This window comes from Gallus gallus, chromosome 2 (assembly GCF_016699485.2).
Source record: "Gallus gallus isolate bGalGal1 chromosome 2, bGalGal1.mat.broiler.GRCg7b, whole genome shotgun sequence".
NCBI classification, from domain to species: domain Eukaryota; kingdom Metazoa; phylum Chordata; class Aves; order Galliformes; family Phasianidae; genus Gallus; species Gallus gallus.
Genome location: NC_052533.1, coordinates 67552421 through 67578118, shown reverse-complemented (window position 1 = coordinate 67578118; position 25698 = coordinate 67552421). Strand labels below are relative to the sequence as shown.

General features: G+C 41.6%; 1 protein-coding gene across 2 annotated transcripts; it reads right to left on the bottom strand.

Moving 5' to 3' along the window:
* Positions 1 to 5264: 5264 nt before the first annotated feature.
* KDSR (3-ketodihydrosphingosine reductase) lies at positions 5265 to 25698 on the bottom strand. Of its 2 annotated transcripts, none has more exons than XM_015282177.4 (10): positions 25447 to 25698; positions 19977 to 20066; positions 19509 to 19565; positions 16180 to 16245; positions 15941 to 16036; positions 14785 to 14976; positions 13681 to 13764; positions 10904 to 10987; positions 8978 to 9079; positions 5265 to 8885 (listed from the first exon to the last, which is right to left on the bottom strand). In XM_015282177.4, the coding sequence occupies exons 1-10, from the start codon at positions 25552 to 25554 to the stop codon at positions 8835 to 8837; spliced, it is 930 nt and encodes a 309-aa protein (XP_015137663.1). In that variant the 5' UTR covers positions 25555 to 25698; the 3' UTR covers positions 5265 to 8834. The 2 variants fall into 2 exon arrangements, with proteins under 2 accessions (XP_015137663.1, NP_001026173.2); NM_001031002.3 differs by having other exon boundaries at positions 5265 to 8632.

Sequence of the window (25698 nt, the reverse complement as noted above, 5' to 3'; positions counted from 1 at the left end):
CCGAGCGGCGGCGGCGGGCGCGGGCGGGAGCTCCCGGCGGCGGCGGCGGCGGCTGCGGGGGGAGCGGAGCGGAGCGGGGGCGGGGAGAGGCGGGGAGGAGCGGAGCCCGAGGGGGAGGCTCCGGCCCCGCGCGGCGCAGCCGGGCGCGGCGGTTTCCTAGAGCTCCGCCTCACGCTTCATTCAAGAAAAGGGGGAAATGGGGGGGCAGGGAGGGTGCTTAAAAAAAGAAAAAAAAGGAAAGGAAAGAAAAAGGCCCGGGCCCGCCTCCATCGCGGCGCGGAGAGGAGGGGGGCGGCCGCCAGCAGCACCCCGAGCCGCCCCCTCCCTCAGCGGGGAAGCGGGCGGCGACGCCGCGGGTGGCACCGAGTGGGACGGGAGCGGAGGTACCGAGCACCTCTCTGCGCTTCTCGGGGGGAGGGGGGGAAGAAGTCAGTCGGGGGAGTCCGCTGAAGGCCACCCGTTTGGGTCTTAAAGCCCGCGTGAGGGCGACGGGGATGGCGCTCCCCTCTCCGAACCACGGCGCGGCTCCCCGGGCACCAGGCCGGGCCCCGCGCACCGGGGGAGCGCCTGCACCTCCCGCTTCCCTCCTCCCCCCGCCGGCTGCCGACCGCTCCGCGGCTCCGCTAGGGCCCGTGCGCTTCTGTTGCCCCCCAGCGGCCGCCGCTCGCCCCGGGCCCCCCGGTTCCTTCGCGGGCTGAAGGCTGCGGCCCACCCCGCGGACAGGTACAGCAAACTTCACGAGACAGATACTCCCTTTGGAATAGACTGAGTAAGGAGGCTTTGTCCTCGCCGTCTCAGCGCTTCCCTCTGGCAGTGACGGATCCCGGCCTTCTGAGAAGGCTGATGAGAAAATAGCCGTCACAGTTTGCTAATACCAAACACAGCTGAGACTGGACCGAAAGACGAAAGCCTCAAGAGAAAACCCTAGGAACTGCTTACTTGAACCACTGAAGGCATGAAGGGTGAGTCATGGGAAACAAACTGTGCCTTGAAGAACGACAAAAAACAACCAGCAAAACGTGATGCCGTACAGTGCAACAGTCTTTTTGCTCTTAATGTGGCAAATGGGTCGCATCTGACCTGCCTTAAAAGCAATGACAGTGCTGCCTGAGCGGGCGATGAGCACCTACTGAAGCTTCACAAGTCTGCATTACCGCGCTGCCTCGGACCTTGTCTGCCTGCTGGATAAAGCAACAGATAAAACAACAGCCAAACCGAAGGCAGTACGCAGAGCAAATCATCCTGAGAGGCTCAGGATTTGACAAGGAACAAACACAGAAAGTCAGTCAGGGAATCACCGCTGCGTTTTTAGGTATCCCAGAGGCGGGAGCACTCACACCAGGCCTCAGCCAGGGCAGATCAGTGTGGTGAGGTACCTTTCTTAGCTGCACTTGGGCAGGATCCTGCAAAGCTGTGCTGGTCCCTGAGAGCCCCCCAGAAACGTATCTAAGGGCTATGAAAAAAAAAAAGGGGGGGGAGGGACAGACTCCTTAGCAGGCCCTGTTATGAAGGGTGGTGAAGCACAAGAAGAGGCTGCCCAGAGAGGTGGTAGATGGCCTCTGGAGACACTCAAGGTCAGGCTGGATTGGTCTCTGAGCAACCTGATGTAGCTGTAGGTGTCCCTGTTCAATGCAGGGTAGTTGGACTAGATGGCCTTTAAGGGTCTCTTCCAACTCAAACAATTCTATGGTTTCGTAATGGCCATTGCCTGACCATCTTGCAAGTGGACACCTTTTCCCACCATACTTGTATAACATCAACAGGACCTGAGTAGCAGCCCCAGTTCCCGGTGACCTCCCGCCTCTTATTTCCTTTGCTTGTGGGCAACCAAGTTGCATAAAAGCAAGCAATTGCTGAAAGGACTGCCCAGGCAGGCATGACACGAGTGGGGTGGTACATCACTCTAAGACAAGACTCAGCACGAACAAGGACACTGCCACATCTCTCACTGTAAAGCTGCAGACTTTCTATTCGCAGATAGATAATAACTTAGGGAAGAAAAAAAAAAAGAAACCACTGAGTAACCCCGAAGTAGAATTTAGTGTGTACAGGTGAACACAATGAAGACAACCAAAGAGAACCTTTGCTTCATTATGTTCTAGCACAGCTTAAGTATGTTTTTCTCCCAACGGAGCGAGCCCACTTGGAATCCACAACCAGTCTGCACCTATGAAAACCACTGGGCTGCCCCTCACACAGCCAGGGGGCACCGTAAATGTCACCTGTGGTACCTCTGCCACCCACGGCCTCATCCGTGTAGCTCTGTTGAAGGCACCTAGTGCTTCTCCTTCTTGTGCCAGCCTGTTTGCTCTGCAATGCCCTTGTGCCTGCAAGAGCTGCCTGTTCTACCACACAAACCTGCCCTAACTCAAAGTAGCTATTGACTGCGTGACCTCGCACATTTGTTTCTGTCCATGAGACCGGGACACCCACAGACCCACGATACCTTTGCCAAACTGAAAAAATGCCTTGAAAAGAATGCTCTTTTAGTGCCTGGCACACACACACACACACACACACACACACACACACACACACGTGCCTGCTCTCAACTGTCACACCATTTATTGCTACCGATGCCTCATCTGTTTGGCTCCAAGTGTTGCCTAACACCATCAGCCAGGCAGCAGCCAGGATTTATGGTATAAAATGCTTTCTGAAAAGGTTTTCTGCATGCAAAAAGTGTACAGAAGTTGACAAAACAACTTAGATGTGTTTTCCTCATTCTTAACCAGGACAGGGGCAGGTTAACCGAACGAATGAGCATTTCTTCAGAGAACGTTCCTGGAACAGGAGATTGTATTTCATCCTCCCGGTGTTGCAAATGCTACAGGTGTGGAGTGGATCCTTCTTGCCTGAAGTGCTTGCAAAGCACGGAATGCTACTGTAAGAAGTTTGAAGCCTGCTTAACCTACAATTAGGGTTTACTTCACGGGGCCTTAATCATGCTTTCCAGGAAAGGCAGCAGCATGAGATGTTTAGATAGCATCCAGCAGATCCAAATAGCAAACAGCTCCTGACTTTCATCTCCTTTTACTGTACTTATCCCTCAGCCACCTTTCCCCCTGTTCAAGATTAAAGGTGGGAGGGAGACAGAATGGCTGCGCCCAGCTCAAGCTAACAGGTACCACGGGCACCTCTGGAAAACCTCCTCCTTGACACCTGTCTTTCATACACAGCAGCAGTCTTGTCCTAACAGTATCAGAGCCATCCCTCCCACCTTCTGCAATCTGCTAAAACATTCTGGCCATCTCTCTTTCTGCTATGGAAAAAAACAAAAGGAATCAAAGAGCAATTTTGCCCAGTCAAAACAGTAGAAGCATTCCTCCGTTTCAGCACAGAGGCATAAGAAATGAGAAGAACATGCTGGACAAATGGGAACTTTCGTCTCGTTAACTTTTTAATTACTTGTACAGTTCTCTCAAAGTTTAAATAAAAAGAAGTGATTCTTTGATTAAATACCTTGGGAAAAAAAAAAAAAAAGGAGACCAACTCACCTCATTTTTGTTACTTCCTTCAAATCACCTTTAAAAAGCATATTTTCCCTAGCAAGTAAACTGCGAGCTGCCTAAAGCATTTCCAGCTCTTTTGAGGCTGGTTGTAAAACATTGTTTACAGCTGTTACCTTTGCAGATTTACCTCTTTACTTTGACCAAAGAAATTGCTTCTCAGTGCTTGGTAGCTGCCATGATGGTATTAGGCATTTGGTTTTACCCCTTTGCGTTTATTTATATTTCTCTAGCAGCACTACTACAGAATGCGCTCCTAGATAGAACTCAAAAGGTTTAAAATTAACTTGGGGATTTCCCCCTCAGCTGAAAACAATCTTGTTTTCAGCTTTGAAAAATAAAGTCTCAGACTGCCTTGGTGGCACTGTACCACGGAGCAGGTTTGATACTATAATCCTCATTCAGGATTCCACCAAGAACAAGACTTCCAAAGCTAGCTTTGCAAAATGCTTTTCTTTTTCCCTTTCAAGTCTGACGTGCAACATTTGGATTAAAAAAAATAACCAAAAAGCAACACTTGATTTCAGTGGAAGTTTCTGTTCAAGAAGCAAACGGCATTATTTCCCCCTCCTCCCAGCCCACCACCCACAGATAAGTCTTCTTTTTCACCAACTTAGTGCACTGAGGTTGGAAAGCAAGGAAATAAAGAGGACGGGAGGTGTGGCTCCCAAGAAGACACCTCATCTAAAAGGTTCTGGTCTCACGAGAGTCTCCCCCAAGTGACAGAGGAAAGCAAGTGACTGAAGGTTTTGCTGTCAGCTCTGGAAGGACACCCACCTACTTGAGTGCGTCTGGTACTATCCCTGTGCAAAAGCAAACCGAAAAACAGCCCCACCCAGGTAGTTTAGCCTCTCAGCGGAAATCAGAAAGGGTGAACAACAAAAAGTTTGCCATTTAATTAAAAAAAATGCTATGTATTTTTTTATGTTTCAAAAATGCCTACAGGAATGAAGAGCAATCTACTTTGCCTGCTGCTTCTGTTGAAAAGGAAAAAACAGCAGCAGCTCCCAATGCAACATGGCTGCCTTCTGTTACAAAACTTGTCATTATCTATCTAATGAACACCAGGCCTCCTGGCCTGAGAACACCAGCCCCTTCAGCTTTAAAAGGCATTTTACATAGCATACTTCCCTTTACCCGTTATCGATTTTGGAGGATAAATCAGTGACAATGGCTTTCTGAAAGACTGAATTTCTGTGATCCTGAATTTGACGGTAACCATCTTCAGGACATTTCACCATGACTGGTGTTCTCTTGGGGTTAGCCTTTCTCTCAAGCTGAAAGATAGTACAATAACATGATACGCAGGTTCATGCTGGACAGCGTCACAGAAAGACAGCCACCCTAACCTTGCTTATTTCTATTGTTTCCCACTAGAAAGAACAAGCGCCACTTGGCTCATCAGAATTCATGAGTGCTTCCAGAGAGCACAAGCACTAGTTAAATTCTGGCAGCAACTCCTACAATAAAAAGCAGATTTTATCAGTTGAATGCCACATTTCAGTATCAGTTTAATGCCACACCCGTGTTTGATGACACTACTGAATGGAGCTCATTACATCTTCCCCCATTTGCTGTACACCTCTGCCTAGGCTGCCAAAATGGAGGGGGATGCATTGCCCCCCCCTCTGCCCTTCTACAGAATTGAGAGGATCCCGCTGAATTAATCCCAGATTAATAAAAGAAAACCGCCAAGCCTTGCAAATGAATTTACCTACTGCTCTTCATCCCTTCAAAGAACTTCAGAGCTATAGGTTTTGTTGATCCTCCATTTATTTTGAGAAATATAAAATCTGAGAACTAGTTTACAGTTCTGGCACAAAAGAGATGAAGCAATAAGCACAATGTTTCTTTTTTACAAATGGTACTATGCATTTTTACCATTTAAAAGTGCCTAAAGTTTTTCACAGCAAATGAAGTTTACCTCTATCTTTCGTCTTAGTAAAATATTAAATCTATTTCAATTGCACATGAACACCTTGGTAAAGTAAACTAGATGTGCAGTTATAATAAATCTGTGTTTAAAGCAGACGGTCATTAGAAACTACACGGAATAGAGAAGACTATCAAAGTCCAAAGTGAATCTTAAAGACTGACCAGGAAAACAAGAGACAAGACACTGCCTGATATGGCACGAGTGATTAAATTACTGACAGTTTTACAAAAAAGTAGTTGCATCTATCTGAAGTTCCTCGTGGATTCAACACACTGCTAAAATACTTCGATGCAGAGGTTCTGTAACATTTAAAGTAGCAAAATATAGATATATATTTACTCAAACATTATTCCACAAGATTACAAGGCATCTCCTTCACTTAATATTGGGCCTTAAAATGAGGATGATGACAAATCTAGAATGGGAATAAGAAAAAGTTTACATTAAAGGCTGCTGCATTTGACAGTACACTCCATTTTGACAATAAAACAGCTGAAAAGTTTATCAGTTAAAATGAACTGTACTAATGTGCAACAACGGAAGCTGGAACATTCAGAGAGATTATTCTTTACTTGTTTCTTTTCAAAGTTTGCCTGCTCCACATTTCTAGAACTGCTGAGGGGATGCAACCTACAGTTTTACAGCCAATACAACTTCTTGCAATGTGCAAAAATCAGGTGTGAACTGAAGCACCCTTAGATCAGGGCCGTAACTTTCACCCAGTATTCCTCTTCACAAACCCTCGTGCTGAACTACAATCAGTCATTGTTTGGAGCATTCTTCAGTCGAGATTTTCTGAAGAGTGACTGGGGATTTAAGACGCCCAACCTGAAATATTCTTAAGAGGCCCAGTTATCAGAGTATGTGAGCTCTAATCTTCTGGATTATTTCTGAAATGCAAGCCTTTTAATATCCCAAGTTGAAGATCCTATAAAATTCAAGTATCCAAAGTCTTACTGGTTTCAAGAGCTGACCTTCAAAGCTTGTGTTGCTCTGAAGTCGTTTGCAGAAGCATATCTTTCAAACTACTGCATAACCGATTCACCCACTTTGGTATCTTTTTGCAGATGATCAAAGGAATATTTGATTCTTGCACCAAAATAACAACTAAGGTAAATAACTGGGTCCAAGTAGCATTGTTACGTTGCTTTAGGAAACATGGCAATATTGACAATGTATGATAAATGCTCCACTATGTGTCATTCACATTAAGCAGCAGAGAAAACACATACGCAGATTAGATTTCTCTGCACTAAAGCCCAGCTGATTAGAAATGCAGGAATATAATCTATTCTCAAAATTAATTTTATAATATAGGCATGCACAACTTCACATATCTAAACAAAAATCAAGAGGCAGGACCTAAAACATAGGCTTTGGGAAGAATTCTGCAACGCCTTGACGTTTGCAATCCAATGAAATTCTAACCACTTTGAATGAGAGTGTCAGCATGACTCCTCCAAATACGTTTGTAAAACAGACATTAAAGCAAGTTTTAGCCTACGTGAACAAACATTTTTGAAGTGATCAACTGAAATCAGAGGGAGAATAAACAAGTTACATTTCCAAGACTTTTTCCCTGTTGACCACCTATTATTTCTCATCTCAGCTTAACTGAACACCTCTTCTTAAATAGGTATAGAGAACATCTTAAAAACAATCGATTTTGCTTGCTTTGCTGTTAAATACTGCTTTCAAAGAAGTGAAAACGCCAAGTTTTAACAGTGGTTTTAGATTCAGAGTACTGACTGAAAATGGCAGATTTGACATTTACAACACAGTGGCGCTAATAAATACAAAATACACAGCTTTTGGGAAAAAAGCTCACAAGGCACTTGCTATAGTGGTCCATTAAATAAACAGTGTATGTAGTGCACCCTTAAAACATCATTGTTATGCATCAAGCTTTTCCAGTGTTAAACTTGCAATTTATTAGAAAAAAACCATTGTGTTCTGTGTATTCTGAAGCAGTTATGGAGCAGCCTTGATTCATATATAATGTAAATCAAGCAAATGAGGAGAGGGGCAGAGGAGAGAATTTCAAACAGTTTCTTGTCGTGTTAGAAGTTTTTCTGTGTAACAATAACATTAAGCACAGAATACCATTCTGACTCTCCTCCCTGTCCCCCGTCCCAAAAGCTACATTCCTGCTACCCTAAGAGCCCGGTGTCTGATTCTATCATCACCTACTGGTGTGGCTCATCATTTGTGGCTTTGAAAAATAATGTGCATGACAGTAGCATGAAGCTACTTCCCTTTCCAGAGCAAAAACTGGAAGATAAAAGTGTATAACTTTGACAAGTACTTTTTCAATGATTTAAAATGTTGCGAGACATAATCACACTTGAAAATGGTTTGATTTTTTTTGTTGTTCACAGCATACTTCAAGGGCCAGTTACACCTCCTAGCACTTCTCTGTAGGAATGGGTTCTTCATCTCCCTTTAGAAAGTATGCATATATTCAGTCATACTTTTTAATTACTCCCAGACTGAGAAAGCTTAGATTACACAAAAAAAAAAAAACCTGTCATCTTCAGGTTTCCACAACTGTGTGCTGAACAGAATAAGGAAAGCCGTCTTTGACTGAAAGATCTGCAGATTGACCATCAAAGGGAAAGTTAACATTCCAAATTAAAAACAGTCCCAAAACATTAGCAAGAGTACTGACTTGTTCAGGGGACTTTAATCTACTTCAGCCCGGTCTGTCACGGTGTAGTTATTTTTTTTCCACATGAGCACCAAAGTGAGAAAACTTAAGTATTTGTCCAGAACTACCACACGCGGTCCATTCTCAAGTTCTACCCTACAGATGACTTACAAGTTCCCAAATTCTCTCCAGCTCAAATCACCAAAGGAAAAAAAAAAAACCTAATCCTCAATCACTCTTTTGCATAGCTTGGCATTTTCTGGAGTTAAACTTTTGTTTTCTTTCATTGCTTTTGAGAGGACTCATCTATCACATAACCAAATACCTTCAGTCTACATCCTTCAACAGAGAAGCTGAGTCCCACTTGAGCAGCAAGCTGTCCAGGACTGTTTGACATTCTTCTTTCAATTCAATTCAAGATTATTCAGTCTTATCTGTATTTTCAGATTTTTCTCTTTGCATCATGCAGCGTCGAACTATGCTGTCAAAGCTTCCTAGGTAAAAGAGGCCAACGATGCGAAAAATGCCCATGCAAACAACCTGGAAACAGAGAAACATCTTTCAATTCACTTATGACCCTGAGTTGTAGCATATTATTTACTCGTGAGATAAAAAGAAAAAAGTTCCAGACAGGTAATATAATCAAGAAAAAAAATATATATGAAAACATTCCTAACTATGTTCCAGTTCAGGACTGAGCAGTGTAGTTATCTCTGCTTTCTTGCCACATTGCTGCTTCAGCTCAAGAATATTGCTTCAGTTTCTTAAATCCAAGCCTCCGTGGCATTGAGAGCTACTTGATGAAAAAATAATCAATGTTTGCATAATGTTCAACATATTCTAAACTACAAGGAACTGTGACTATGAGGCCTTTGCAAACCTTACCTGCTGAAGACCTTCAGTGATAGAAGTGACTGGTGACATTCCACTCGTCAATATTGATAGCATGTAACCATCTGATCCAACAGAACTGTTAAAGTTCCCTTGCTGAATGGAAGGAAAGCAGTAATTAAGGAAAATGTAATTTACCCAGTTGTGGCAAAACATGGCGTGCCGTAATTTTACAGCTATTTAATGATAATCATAGTTAATTTCATGTCACTAGAATGAATACCTCAATGTAAAAAATATGACCACAATTAAGAACCTATATATTAAGAAATATTTTGTACTGTACAGCAACATTCTGAAAGGCATTCCCTAAAAATAGAGGTGTGATTAATAAGAATTTCTTTGTAAGCTAGAAAGGCTCTACATTTCTTCTTGAAGTAGGCTTACTGATAGAGAAAATGCAGAATGTTCTTCCCTGTAAACATGTTCCAGAGACAATTACACCCTATTTCTGCCAGGTCACCAATTGCTACTGTACTCAAAGAATCAAACACTGCTAAACCTTTTGTTCAAATTAGGTTACTACTGTGTGAGACTTATATGAGGAGGAGCCCTTCAAACACTATGCAACAGGTCCTCCTTCACTTATATCAATGACTTCGATTTGCTCTCCTTAAAAAATTGCAATATATGCTGCCTACTAAGCGATTCAACTAGCAGAAGAGGGGGAGGCTCCCCAGGAGAAAAAGGTGTGGGTTTTTTGGTTTTTCTGACTACTCATCAGAAAAAAACTGCAACTCTATAAGTCTGACTCCCAGGCTTCTCCCATTTTATTTATTTTTTCTCCTAGCAGGTTATGCTGGAAAACAGACTTTCTGAAACACTGCAGGACAACTGTGGACCACAGAAGAGAAAGGAGGTGGTGGTGTTCCTGAATCACAGTTATCTATACAGAGCAGTAGCAGAGATGATATTTGAGTGAAGTATTACCCAACGCGCACCTGAGAGAACTGAGCTCCTACAGTCAAAGAACTACTTTTTAGTTTCAATTTTAGTCTCTCAGCTGAGGGCTTGACTGCATAAAGACCACATCTCAACTAACAGACCACCCAAAATACTGGAAGGCATTGTATAAAAAGATCAGATGCTTATGATTAGAAATGAGACTGGTTCTCCTTTATTACCAGTGCAGAATACCATGTGAGGACACACTAGATTTTGAAATGCACCACCCCAGATCCAGATATGATTTTGCACTTATCTGCTGCATTTGTGAAACTATTGTAAAAGCTTCTCAAAACCATGATTACAGTATTTACAACTGTAAAATAATCACAGACTTCAGGATTCAACTGCTGTACCTTAAGGATATTAAATTTCATTTTTATTTCCAGCTCAGAACATCCTTGGTGTTTGCTTCTTATTTTATGAAGAAGCAATCTTCAGCACAAATCTTTACAACAATTCCTCAAAAATGCAATACTCCTTTATAGCTGAGAGCATCTTATTCTATTTTAATCACTCGTAAATCAGATACTTGAGACATTTATAGCCAAAAAAGCTAGACATCCTCCATTTATCGTAAGATCATTTTGATCTAAGCTCATATTCAAGAAAAATTAGACAGTCAAATAAGCTTTTGAGGTTAGACAAATGGTATTTGATACATAAAAAGCCAATACAGTTCAGTGCTTTGATATAAAGTCATAACCTGCTTTTGAGACAACGTATCATACTGAGGCATCCTTTTATTCCAAGGGACAACTTCGGATACATTTTAGTTCAAAAAGATTGCATAAAGTCATTTGTGGGCACAACAGCAAAGGAGGAAAAGAGAAAAACTTCCTGCTCAAACTAACCAGAGACCACCACTTCTTGTAAAGTGATTTTATTTTTAGCTCAGTCATTCCCTTAAACAAGCATTACAAGCCATCTTAGTGTCTCCTATGAAGGTCACACTTGAAGAAATAATTTACTTACTATGGCATCTTTGACTATAACTCTGGCGACTTGTTCCGCTTGGCAAACAGATGAGGTCTCAGAAATCAGCTTTGTCTCTAAGGGCTTTAATAGAAAAACGTCGTTAGAAGTTTGACTAAGAACACACAGGAGAGAAAACATGAAGGACAAATTTTGGTTTGGGGGTCTTTCAGTGCGGATGGCGTTGCTGCTAACAAGTGGTATCATTCTGTCACCTAAAACATCCACTTAAAAGAAAAAGCACCTTCACAAGCAGTATAGTTATACAAAGAGAACTGCTAGCTTTTAGGCAGTATTTTTTCCCCTTGGAATTTATTACCGACAAAATAGGAGACAGTGTTCTTTCCAAGTATTTGATTTTCAGAAGCCAGAAAAATGCTGAAGCTGTGTCTCCTCAGTGCCTCTATTTTTCAATGAAGGCCTAAAATACTCTATACATTTGTTTTGTAGGATTTTACTTAATTTTTTGTTGGTTTGTTTCTCACACCCCACACACGGTACCCACCAAACCCCATCGCTGTATTTCATTTCATCGTGTTTTAGAGCATTTATGTCATTTTACCTTACTAGAAGAAAGCAGCCTCTGCAATTTTATCAGTCACAATTTCTTTTACAAAAAAATAAGTCTGAGCTGTTGTAAGAGCAAGCAGCAAAAAGATTTGAAAAGTACTCAGAAGCTTGCTTGTCATTCATGTGCTTCTGTAATGCTGGAGCTAAATGCATAGCAAGCTGTTTAAATGACGAATATATTAAGATAAATGGTTCTGTTGATAAAGAACAAACTGCACTAAATTAGGAAAAGAAGAGTGGTTACAAGTAGATTTGTTATAGAGAAGAATTGAATTAGATTTAATGAAGTTGAATGGAAGCATTCAAACCTACTCAAATACTTAATATGCATAAAGCATTCTAAGATTAATCCTTTGAAACACACACAAAAAAATAAATCCCACACTTCTAGGGAGGAACTTAATTACAGGCTTCTCTCTCAATGTCGATCTGAAGTATCTGTGAAACTGTGAATCCTAATGTGCTGACCAGGCTCACTGGTTTATTTATTTTGTAAATGTGTGTATTAAGAAAAAGAAGTAAAAGTCAGTGTTTTTGTCAGAGGAAATCACAAACAAACACCCTTTACATGCTTTCCTGTGGTGGTGTGGTCTATGTCATCAGACCTCCATTTCATAACCCATGAGTAAGTTAATTCACTGGCCAGCAGCAACAAGATCCATGAGAGGTACAGATGTCAAAAGTAAACTACAATACTCCAAGTTTTGGAGAAATCAGCAGCTATTCAGGGGCGTCTCACTGAAGTTAATGACACGTTGAGGAAAAGGCAGGCAGAGCTCAACCATCAAATACTCCATCAGATTAGCCAGTCAAAGCACTGTTACAATTTGTCAAGCAGTTATCTCAGAAAAAGAGCTTAATGATTAAACACGAGGAAGAAGCACCCTTGTAGCTGATGCTTTATTTTTTGCTTAAACTAGCTATCAGCTACAATTACAGAATAAAACAGCTTAGCCTTAATGAGATGCAAACCACAGAAACAGATGTTCTAAACTAAGTGGTACTAAATAAGTGCCACCACAATGAATGACATTCGGAACTGTTAAATGACAGAATATTGCAGTGATTTAAGGTACACTATCGAGGTAGTCACACAACACAAAGACTTCACGTGTGCTAAAACAATGCATAAATATGTGTTTAAAAGACAATGCCTTCTTGATTAAAAAAAAGCTATATATCACTGATGTCCCTTAAACAGAAATCTAAAATTAACAGAACATTTTGCTGGAGAATATATTTCCCTGCAGTAGGCTATTATAAAGAAAAAACAAAGAACGTGCAAGCTACACAAGCATCTGCAGATGTCTAATTCCTTATGTGGACGTGGGGGAGTATGTTTAATACAGAGTATCTGTACCAAGAAGTTACAAAGAATTTTGTTACACAGTCCCTACTGATTCCTATAGAAAGAGTGAAAGACAAAATTTAACCTCCATTTCCTATTACAAGTTACATTAGATGGAGCATCTTAAACATGGCTAAACTACAGATACCAGTATATTTTCTCTGGTTAGCAGATACATCACTATAAACTGGGGGCCTAACTATAGTACTGCCAGCACCCTTGTTTGATACTACAGTTTATGCATAAGGAATATGCCAAGTGATGAGGAGCAACTAAATTTCTGAAGGTGAAAACCTGCTTTAAGCTAAGCTATACGAAAAAGGCAACCACTGATGCACCCCTCTGAAAAAGTGATAGTGCCTAACAGAACGAGAGAGCTTCCCTTCTACATTAATAGTGGCTGGTTTTGCATATAAAATTGTGCCCTAACGTGTATTCACACAGAATAGCTGGTTTGCAAATCTCAATGAAGAACTGGAGTTTTCCTTTCATCTGTCAGGACTACCCTAACAGCATAATATCAAAAGGTGCAAAGTAGGTACATTATTTTGGCTCATCAAGCTTTTATATCAAAACAAGTTACAGTGGTTTTAGTTTGCTATTTTGCAACATTCAGATTGCATGCAGAAAAGCTTATTAGTGTTTCAGCTATTAAAAGGTAAGCAGTTCTTCCATTTAAAGCCAGACTAAACTACACTGGATAGCAAAGTTGATAAAAACTAAAGTGTTTTAAGTATTTTAAACATTTTAATATGCACTGTTTCCATAAGTACTACAGAAGTGAATGATAACTGAAATGTATTATTTATTATAAAGTAAACCTTTAAAAACATTATGGTGCCGTTGAAGAATGATTTACCTTTGTTTTACTTTCTTCTGCAAAGCCTGGTGTGTCAGTATCTGGAGGATAGGCCACTGTTACATAGATATTATAAGGTTTGACCTGCAGTTCACAAAAAAGAAGTGTTATTACTGACAGCCTTTACATTTCTCTCACAATTTTGTTCATTTCTCTTCAATTCATGCTTGCTTTATTTCTTCAGATTGTAGTGTTAAATCATCCACACACTCAACACCTGCAAGACTCCGAGCTTTGTCAAATAAGAAAGAAAACACAGATTTTTTTTTAAAGAGATGGTTGTGTTGCTTTGTTTAGTGAAAACTTTTAAAAACTCAACAAAAATATATCACCAGTCTGAAGACAGACACTGCAGTTCCATTGCTCTGCAGGCCAGAACTCTCTTATCGTGACCGACACAATCCACTGCACTGAATGGAACAGGATAACAACAGTGACCATGCAAGGGTCTAGAATCAAATGGACATTAAGGAAAACTATTTCTCAATCAATTTTACCTGTCTTCCTGCAGTAGCACACTTAGAAGTCTCATTCCATCAAATAATGAAAACAATGTGGTGTGTTTTTTATTGTCTCAACTTAAACGTAAGCTTAGCACATTGCAATGTATGAAGCTCACATATACCAATGTTTAGAAGAGCAAACCACTTTGTACAGACTTTGTTATTACATTCAAGCTTGCAAGTTTTACTGTCTCATATGGTTCACATACCATTCATTTAGCGTGGCCTCACAACCAACTTGGGAACCACTGCCCTAAGTAACAATACCTCACATATCCATAGGATCTTCAACACCATTCTGCTTAAAATTCAAATCCCTTTCATTAAAATAGAAGATATTTAGATACAAGATAAATAGAGCATATGTTTGTATGTGGTCATCTTCAGTTCTAGAAACAGTTTCTTCTCTCTTATGCAACTGAAAGTAGCTTAGTTTCCACAGCCCCGTGCAGAGCAATACGGTTGTACTGCTCTCAAAGAAGTACCAACACAACATGCATCAGCAGAGTTGCACAAGACTCCTGAAATAAAATTTGCTTAGCTGCTAGTGAAAACATAAGTATCCTTGCTTGTAAACAAAAGCATAAGTCATTTCACACACCTCCATTTGCAGGGCTTCAGCCAATCCTCGAAGAGCAAACTTGGTCGGAGAATAGGCTGTATAACCAAAAAGGCCTAATTGCCCAGCCTGAGATGATACAAACACAATCCTTCCCATCCGTCGTTCCTTCATGGTAGAGATGACTGCACGACTCGGGTAAACACTACCTAGGTAATTGACTGCCATTAATCTCTGTGGAAAAAAAAAAGATATTAAAATGGTATTTCAGTCACGGATTCAGAATTCTTCAGATGTTTAGTTTTATTTCTCCAAAATCCCTACTGAGGCTTGCTTTAACATCAAACTCCACTACATTTCTATCAGCGAGCAAAGTAAACAATTGTTTTCTACCGTATTTGTTTCATAAACGTTCCATAGCAAAGAATCTCACCGTAAGACAAAAAGAAATGCACTGTATATACAAGTGTTAATGGCATTGAGGATGCTAACGATGTGAGCTATTATGGCTTTCACAAAGAAAAAAGGGCAAATTACAAAAAAAACTGACTTGAACAGTGTCTAGGAAGCAATCCATTTATACAAGAAGTACAAAAACATTGAAGTGAAAGTTTAAAGGGCTTCCTAAAAAAAAGAAAGAGGAAAAATTCTATGTATATATGCACAAGCTCTCATCTTGGCAGGTAAGATTAATTCCTGTTTCAATCTCCTGAAGACCTAAAACACAACTGGTGGCCTACACAAGCAATAAAACAGATTATTTACCCTTACTGTTACACTTACTATAACATTATGCCTATTCAGTATCACGTGCATTTTCAGATGGCTCTGTGATGAAGTGAGAATCAAAGTAACCAAAAAGTAGAGAGGCTGTTTGGTTTTTTTAAATGTATTTTGGTTTGGGTTTTACTGTTGTTTCTTTCTTTCCATCAAGCTGCACCAAGTTACCAACAGTTTACATCTTGAGGTCCTTCCCTATCCCAGGTGGGGAATTCACTGCTCTGAATTGCCCATGGACCAACAATCAGGTAAAAAAAAATAAGCTGCAATCCTCGCAAATCTAAAAATGTATACAAAGACCACCACTAATGAAATATATTGCTACTCACACAGTCCGGAAAGACACAGTAAAATAATCTATTCCTTAGAACAGCGGAATGACAAATTACTTGCAATGAAATAAAGCATGATCACTCACTTCAAAAGAATTTACTTCAATATCCTCAAATTTTCCTGTAACTGATGTTCCTGCACAGTTGACAAGCAGGTCAACTGGTCCCAGCTTCTCCTGAGCCTGCAAGAGGACAGAAGTTAAGCTCTCCAGCAGGAAAAAAAGCATTCATATAGTATAGTGTCATCATTAAATATACTGCCACTTGAAACACATCATACAGAGATGACCTTAATACATACGCCGGTGGAACAGTTGCTTCTCACCTGTTTTAAAACGTTCTCCACCTGTTCATAGTCTTTAGATACATCAACAGAAATACACAGCACAACCTAAAAAAGGAAAATGAAAGAACATATTATAACCTCAGTCCAAGAATGGTTGGCCCCAAGTCTTACAAAAGAAACTGCACACTGCTTCATGAGGTCATATTAGGGACAAAATTAGAAAAAAACAAGACTAAAAAAAACTGATTAGTGGCACAGAGCTAAATATGCCTAAAAAGTGATTTAACGTTTACTCTTTGTCTGGGAACAAGAGGTTATGGATCTTAGTTTGAACGATACAGGAAAATGAAAATAGACACTGGCCCAGGGGAGAATAAGTAAATAAATAGCAAAAAAAAAAAAAAAGAGAGACAGCAATGTCTTAATTTTTGTTGCAGCTGGAACTCAAGTATTGATTTTCTTTAAAACTGCTGATTACATTTAGCAACGTGATCTCAGAATCTAAGTTTTGAAGCACCTTCCAGTCAACTTCCAGCCAAAGGAAGCACTGACTTTGGGGTATCACCAACTGTAAGATCACTGCCAACTCCAGCTTGGCCGGGGATTTACAAAGAGATTATCCCCTCTGCTAAACAACCATCAAGGTTCTGAGGCAACTCAGTATCTTGAAAGGAGAAGCAATCACATACCACAATAGAAGTAGAGACTCCTGTATTCTCATTCTGATTTCTACGTCTTACTTTGTCCAATTCCCTTAAAGCTGGTTTGAGGTGAAATAAAGTCATCACCGGATTCTAACAAGCATTGTCAGGGTCACTTGTCATGAAGCATGCCAACAAAAATGAAGAAAAGCTTACCAAAGTGTAACTAACTGCTTTGGCAGCTAGTCATTTGTCAGTTTTGCCTCTGGTCAGACTGCAACACTTCCCAGCTACATAAACAGAATCTGCTTGCCATTCCTGTGCAGCAGGTTGGCTATTCCTGCCTTCCAGCACTGTGCATAGCTGGACATCGGAGTAAACTTGTGGTGCAAGTTAATGGTTGGCCAGCAAGCATCTCCCCTTAGGGCATTTTTAGATTTTAGAAATATTTATCTTTTACATAAGTTTGAGAACAAAAATAACAGCTGAGCTAAGATAACACTGATTTACTATCTGGATGTCTTTACAAGATCAGCAAGGTTAAAAATCACAGTTCCATATGAAAATTGGACATCGGACCACAGATCAGTTAATCATACTGAGAACAATATACTCAGGAACTACTAAAGCTTGTATTGGCTACCAGCACATTATACAATTCATCTTTTTGCTTCTATTATTGTATTTCCTTTCTGCTACATTAAGTTGATTACCTCCAGTCCAGAGCATGCACTGTGAATGTGGTCCTAATAAACAGACTATGCTGCCAGGAAGTCTAATATCCTCATTCCAGTTTCTCGTCTTTTGTTCTAATAGCGCATTATCTGACCATTCCTAAAGCATTCGTTTCTCAATAAAAGCTCAACTCCACTCCCAGTGAAGTAACTAGGAATGTTCCATATTGAGAAAGTGATTTTAACCATTTTCCAGAAAAATTATGGGCAAGCATTTCATTCCACTGCATCCCTTTATTTGTAAAGGCTGCACTGTCAGCATTCTAAATAAATCACATACAAATGTATTTCAGAGAACACGTGCCAAATCCAACACCTAAAGGTACGTTGACACCAGAATCCTGGTTCTCAATGCAACTTAGTTTGACATATATATACATGAGCAGAATGCACAGCATATAATCATGTAAAAACTGGTATTTCCTCTGGATTTTTGGTCCCTAGCTTGGCATCTTGCAAATGTAACAGCCTCCGTGGTCTGGCAACCCATCCCAGACAACTCTATACTTTCAGCAATCTTCTTGTACAGCCTCTGTCTGTTCGGCTGCCCTCATTTGTCAGCTTCTTATCTGCCGTTCTTCTTCTATTTGTGTTCTTTGAATTTAGAACAGGCAGACTTCCCTGTGACAATGACTACAACTCAACAGTAGGTACACGAGGGCACTCCCACTACAGCCAGATGAAGTATGGACAAGTCTAAATTTGCTACTGCTAAAACAATCCTGTTTAGCCCACACTGAAGCTTGTTCAGTCTTGAACTTACTGAAATTTTAACTGAAACTCTTGCAGACACATACCTAGTACTCTTCTTAAGAAAATAGAAATGTAAGTCCACATCTGTCAAGCTTGGACAGATTTTTAACAAGAGCATTGTGACAGTGTTTGACAAAGGATCAAAGTCATTGTCAACCCTGGGAAGAGACTAGAGCAACTAAAGGGAAACCCTTACTGGGGTTTATTTGTTTTTAAAAGGGGACAAAATGTTGCTCCTCCTCACCTCACATGACTTCATATTTCAAGATAAATTTGATCTGAGTAAGGCAACATGCACAGAAAGAAAGATCACCTTGAACCATTTGACAGGAATGAGCAAAGACAGAATCTTGCTGAGTGTTCTTGATATCTTCATTTACATCGGCTAGTACTAACATTGCTTCCAAATATCCATCTTTCTCCACTGCTTCTTTTCAGGAGAATATCCAACTTATCCATTCACCAGATTATTATACACCCAATAGATACCAAATCCCTTATCACAAACAAATTGCTTGCACTTGTAATAAAGAAAATAAGAACCAACTACTGGAGCACAAGAGAGAGGAAATCAAAGATGCAATGGTCTCAATACTGTTTCCCGTCTCTTTTGGATTATGAGTATTAAGAAAAAAAGTTGTAGTATTTCATCTTGAAGCTGTGTTTTTTTGAACACAGAAAGCTGCCCTATTTTAAAACATAGCACCCCAGCAAGCATTAATGCACTCAAACAGTGCATTAAGCGTGAATACATTATTTATTTACCAAAGTACCTGCAGTGTTTAGAAACCTCAGTGCTTTGCCAGGAAAACAGCAATACACAGCACAACACAGGGAATGAAACCTGAAAATAAGTACCTAAAATTTATTCCCCATTACAATTGCTGCATTTACGATCTCTCGAAGAGAAACTTGAAAAAAGTAGGTTGTTCTCTTCAATCTTGAACAATACAAATACTTATCAAGTGACAGCAAATTGCAGCTATCAAAAAACCTCTAATACACCTACAGGTGAAGATACCAATCTTTTTCTCTGAGGAAAAAAGGTAGCGTACTAACCAGGCAACATCAAATGTAGCTGAGTTTGGAACATCACACGTAGACAGATTGGAATTTTTTGAATTCAAGTGAGGCCTCACCTATTTTTAATCAAACAGTTTGGTTTTAAAAACCAGACTACTGAAGCTATGTTGAAGCGACTACCTTGAAACACAACAGTTATAGGTAGCAGCGATCTTACCTGCTTGTCATTAACAGAGTACTTTTCTATTTCCTTCTTTGTCTGTAACAGCTTGTTCTGAAACGGATAATAAGAACAGCTAAAGCACCGCAGTTATGAGAACACATTTGTCTTCAGTATTTCGAGAAGCCCTAGAAACACTCTCTAAAAACAAGAACATTATCATCAGCTAGCGATAACGCTTTACTATGTTCATCTTAGAGGTTTATGAACGTACAAAACATCAACTCCATGCCATAGCAATGGAAGAGTTTTAAGGCAAGCTCATCACAAACTGCATGTTAGGTTACACTACTTACAAAGGCAGCCATCTCTACTCTGCAAATACATCACATTTAAATTATTAGGATCACCTTAAAGCATACAGTGGAAAAAAAAACAATGAGTAATTATCAATTCCCAAATTACTCCTCAACCATACCAATTTCATTAATATAAGGTAGCCAGCAAAAATACAAATACGCTTACCTCATCTCTTGCAATCAGTGTTATGAAAGCTCCTTGCTTATAACATTCAATAGCAATACATTTTCCAATTCCACTGGAGCCTCCAGTAACCTGGAAGTTATTTGAAAAGTCAGTTAGTCCATTATTCTCATCCCTACCCCTGTATCATAACAAGTCAAATCAAAACTCTAGAAGTGTACTGAGTTTGAAATATCACCCAGTGAAGTATGAACACACGAGATATACAAAAGTTTCTTTACTTACTGAGTACGAATGGAAAAATGAAATCTAACTACCCTGTCAGGCAACTCTCTCTGTCCCAAAAACCAGCTTTACCTTAGTGGTATTTTTTCCATATTTCTTATGTCAGGCTCACTTAGACCCACTCTCACGTGCCTTTGATTAACTTATTTTTGAAATACAGTAATAGTTATAAGTTTGCAATCACTATTAACATTAAGAACGCAATTACATCCTGTCCCTCCATGCCAGGCTACAATAAAATTCATAAAAAGAGCAATCATAGCTTGTCTGCCAAAAACACCGTGTAAACAAACACAATTTAAAAAGTTATCTTCTTTCTTATTAAATAAACATCCTTAATTTGACAGCTGGCCCCCTGCAGAGCACGTCTCATGGTTCACATCTGGATGCTGAACTGCCTCAATGCCTTTCTGTGGGGATCCCAGTTCTAAGCCTCCATAAGCCTTTCCTTCTTTCTCTAAACCATAACTCTCAGTGGTCTCCCATGCAAACGGGAAATAAACAGTTTGCCTGCAGACAAATGCAAGGCGATGGCTACAACCCCCCACTAATAAACAGGTTAAAGTCACCTTAACACCCCCCTCTCTACCCTCCAGAAAAATCTATTTGTGAACTCCATTTAAAACAAAACATAGATGGTGACCCAACTGCTCTTCTTCTTATCGCAAATAAAACTGTCATCCTGATACTGACTTTTGGTGATTTGTTCATTTAAACCCAGCCTCAGTTTGTACGTGCCTTTAGTCCTTAAACATACAGAGTTGTATTTTCCTTGTATGGCCAAATGTGTTGAATTTTCTCCTAAGAGTGTATCACTGAGAAAAGATTGGAATGTTTTATTGATGAAGGGAGTTCTGAAATACAGGCTTAAATATTTGAGAAAGAGATTCATATTCCTCTGGAAGTTGTCATTTCTGTTCTTTATCAAGACTTCAGAGAAAGTAAGGTATCACCTCTATTTCAACTATGAGAAATGGAATGCACTGAGCCAATCAGTGGAGGAGCAAAGGCTCCCGGTCTCATCTGCACGTGCCTTTGTTTTGTTTTCAGGCTCACTACCCTCAAAATTCTTTCATATTCCTGGGGGCAGTAAAGTCAAAAGAGTTAGAAGTACACTCCTATGAGTCACCAAGCTCTTCTTTCTTACGAGTGTTTCATCACAAACCTTCAAAGAAAACAGCTCAGTACACAAAGGGTGATCATGTAACCTCAGCAAACTTATTTTCAACAGATTCCACAGTTTTTGTCTAATTTGTCTGCTGTCACCAGTGGGTCAAGAACTTAGAAAGACTAACTTCAACTTAAACAGAGTTTCATAGACTTCCCCTATTAGAGAAAGTCACTTCAAAGCAGCTTCTAATCGACTCTTTACTACGCTAACCTTTGTGAATGACTTCAAGATGCACGTTCTGTTCCGGAGATGTTTAATGCTGTTGCATTCTGAATAAAGGATGGCTGCTTCCTAAGCAAATTAAGTCTGTAAGAACGAGTGTTAACGTTTGGGAACCCTAGCATCATTTAATTCTTCACAACAGAAAGAAGTTAAATTTTTAGTTCATTCCCAAAGCACTTTTGAAGATTCCAATACATCTCTAGAAGGATTAGAAGATTCAGTTTGATGTATTCAGGCAAACCTCAGTTCCAGAGCACTCATGAGCTGCCTTTACAGATTTTCAGCAGCAGCTGGTACATCAGCACGGGAACTAATGAATGCATGTGGAAGACTGCTCCAATTCCCATTTTTGGCACAGCACTGAGGCACAGCTGATTGCTACCTGTACAAATTGCTAAGTGTCATGAACAGGTCAACTACAGCAGTGTTTGAAGGTGAAGGTGGCATAATGCCTATGGCTTGTTAGACAACGTTAACGTTCACTTCGGAAAGGCAAGGTCTGAAGTCAAGCAAGAAAGGGAAGTTTTTATTTGCAGTCATACCCAAGAACGCTAGATAGGGCTCATGTCAGATTGGTCAGTGACAAAAAGCAGAATCAGTTAGCTAGGAACTTCAGCATTTAGGTGGAAGGCTGTTACTAATATGTTGGAGGTTGTTACTAACATGCACCACGAGATGCAATGTAACAGTAAAGAAACAGAACAACTCATCGATCAATGAGTAAGCACAATTCCAAATCATCACAACTATCATCAGAAGCGATCAAAATGAAGACTTGATATGCTCTTTCCAACAGGGCTTGCTAGCTTTCACTGAGCAGCAGCACAGGATGCAAGCTGGCTTCTTGCTTTTAGACAGTGCTCTAACAGTGGGCATTCAGTTCCACTGAAACAGAACATCCCCGTAACTTGCTCCAATTGGCTGGTGTGCCTGACTGGACTCCAAATGACCTCTTCCTGAACCACCCATGTGCATTTAAGCCACAGGTCACGCTGCTCCCAATGCAAGAGCTACAAAGCTGAGACACGGAGATGGGTCAACTCCAGGAACACCCAAAGCCTGCTGTCCTTATCTGATGGGCTCTGCAGGGCAATGCTGAAACTAATCCTAGTCCTGAGATGGCCCTTACACCTGTGGCTTGGGCACACTGAAGCTCAACTATGTCCAAGTTAAATGCCCTGCTCAAACTGAAAGGAAGACAATCACAGGCAGCAAATATCCTTACATTCCTGGCATAGTTAGCCTATGAAAGCAAAAATACATTTAAAAGCATTTTGTTTTACTAAATAAGCAAAAGCTGATGCTTGAGTCAACCTGAGAGCTGTGAAGTCCTTCCTATTTAACAGTGCCCACTGAGATTACCAAAACACACAGCAGATATGGAACAGGAAAACACCCCCACAAGATTAGATCAGTAATTTGGAGTTCTGTGGAGCTCCATTCCTCTCTAAGCAGAAGAGACACCTGTGGTCTCGGTCCCACTCTAAAGCATACCTCATGTCACACAGCAAGTGACTCCAGGAGAGGACAGGAGGGAAAAAAACCCCAACAAAAAAACAACCACACATTTTCTGCCTCAGATTTCTGTCCTTGTACCTCAAACACCTAGCTCTATTAACCATTACAACTGTTAGGAGCAGAGAGAAATAGATTCTACAAATGATTAAGTAGGGTGTGAAAAAATGCTGATTTAAATTGAGAATTCAACAAGTAACTGCTAGGAAACAATATACACAGTAGCGTCCAAACACATCCAATGACCCTCTTTAAGAAATACTACAGGTATTCTCCTGCACATATGAAGGGGGAATTATACATACAGATCACACAAACAGATTTTGACTTTTTCTGTGAAAACACTTCAAGGAAGTTCTTAACAGTGCTACGGTCCTGAATATTTTCATGACACCTTCTGATAATTTCAGTAGCAGAGAACACTCACTCCCATTATACGATGCAAGAATTCACCTTGCACATGTGATGTGTACAGCCTTCACAAGTACAGTTTCTAATTTACAAAACTATCATCCAATATTTTTCCTTACACAATTCACCCAAACATTTGAAACCCAAACATGCAAGTCTAACAGCATCAGGGTTATTAGCAGCACCTACATATCAAAAAACTAAAACTCTGAAACAACTGCTCCATGTTTCATGCGCTTGCACGAATGCTTTAAGAGCATAACTGAAGCCATAGTCAAACAAGTGCTTCTGCCAGAAGCAATGCCACTGAAGCTGATCACCCACAGATTTGTACCCTGATGCCAATAAATACCTACAGCCTTTCCTTCTATTGGTATATGAACACAGTTAATCCTCCAGAAGGTGGTGACGCACTGGAACAGGTTGCCCAAGGAGGTTGTGGATGCCCCATCCCTGGAGGCATTCAAGGCCAGGCTGGATGTGGCTCTGGGCAGACTGGCCTACTGGTTGGCGACCCTGCACACAGCAGGGGGGTTGAAACTAGATGCTCACTGTGGTCCATTTCAACCCAGGCCATTCTATAATCCTACGAATAGTCATTTTGAGACCATCACTTATGTCAAATTCAGGTTACGTGGCTAATACAATTAGCAGTAGTGGCTGTGAGGGAAGATTTCTCCAACAAGATTATTCTTTGTCATTTTCATTGTGAGCCAACTGAAGTGGCTCTTTGAAAAAAGAAGAACCAGCAGAGTAGCTTTGGAAAAAGCGTAACGACACAAAGAAAAGACAACACTCAGGATAATCAGATTAAAAACAAACAGGTGGACAATACTCTGGAATAGAATACACTGAACACTTTATTGTTTACTATCCTGTTTCCACGCAAGCACTGCAGTACCCTTACCCTGCTTCACCTTTGCTTTTACGCAGTACAGAAGGATTCCTGCTTAGCAAGAGTTACCGCTGTGGGAAGAACCTCAGAGAGCCTTCACTCATGCTCTACTATCTCCAGCAGGACATGATGCTGTAAAGTCAGTTACAGTACCCAGCAATACCTATTGCATCAAGTAATTTGGGAACACTGTTGCAACTTGGACAGCTCCAAGCCGGGACAGCTCTATCCACAAAGAGCAGCCCTAAAACAAATAGGCAGATAAAAATGAACACAAACAAACAAGGCACCACACAGAGCTCAAAAAAATCCCGAATGCCGAGCAGCTGTCAATTCCCTCGCACCTCAGAGGTCTAACTTCTGCATTACACCCAAGTCCTGTAGTAACCAAGTCCTGTAGGCAGCCTGCATGCCCTACTCACCCCCCAAAAGCAGATTCAGCAAGCAAACAGCACAGCTCCTCTACACGGAGCACACCACCGGTAACTACAGCTAAGTCCCCAGAGCTGACTGAAGGACCACAGCCGCCCCGACCCGCTCTCACGCACCCACATGCTCCACACACACCTGCAGGCCCCTGGCTGCTGCTCCCCATCACGCACCCGCCCAGCTTTCAGCGGTACGCTCCTGGGGAACCGTTCAAAAGCTATATTTTCCCGAATAAACCCTCCCAAAGGCTCGCTCCTACCCCGCTGATTACAGACAAGCCAAACGTCGCTCGTGGACACGGATACCCGCGCTGCGTGCCGCCTGACCGCTTCCCTTCGCGTCAGCCCGCCCGTTTCCTCAGCACGGGTCGCCTTTCAGCCCGTGCCTTCCCCCCTCGTGAGGAGGGCCGCGCTCCAGCACCTCGGCAGATGCAGCGGGGCCTTCCCCGGGACACGGCGGCCGCGGCCTCCCCGCTCCCGCCTCCCGCCCAGCGCCGGCAGCGGACCGCTCCCCCGCGGTCGGTCAGCCAGCAGCGGCCGGGATCGGGGTGGGGAGGGGGAGGCGAGAGGCCTCGTTCGACTCACCACGACGTGTGCGCCGGGCAGCTTGAGGGGCTTGGGGCTGATGAGCGGCGACACCATGTAGAGGAGAAGGACGATGGCCACGATGAAGGCGGCCGCCAGGAGCAGCATGGCTCGGGCCGGGCTTGCCGCTGGGGAGGGGGCGGCGGGCGGTGACAAGGCCCCTGGGGCTGCGGGAGGCGCCGAGCGCGGCGCGGCCCGGCGCGGCACGGACAGCGGGAGTAGAACCGGTGCCCGCCTGCGCCGCGGCGCCAC

Bases quoted from the DNA above. Each gene is read 5' to 3' on its own strand.
- KDSR (NM_001031002.3), bottom strand. From the start codon at position 25,554: ATGCTGCTCCTGGCGGCCGCCTTCATCGTGGCCATCGTCCTTCTCCTC. The intron at 19,566-19,976 runs GTAAGCGTATTT...TATCCGTTTCAG, and splicing joins CACTGATTGCAAGAGATGAG to AACAAGCTGTTACAGACAAA. The intron at 13,765-14,784 runs GTGTGTGAAATG...TGTGAACTGCAG, and splicing joins CTGAAGCCCTGCAAATGGAG to GTCAAACCTTATAATATCTA.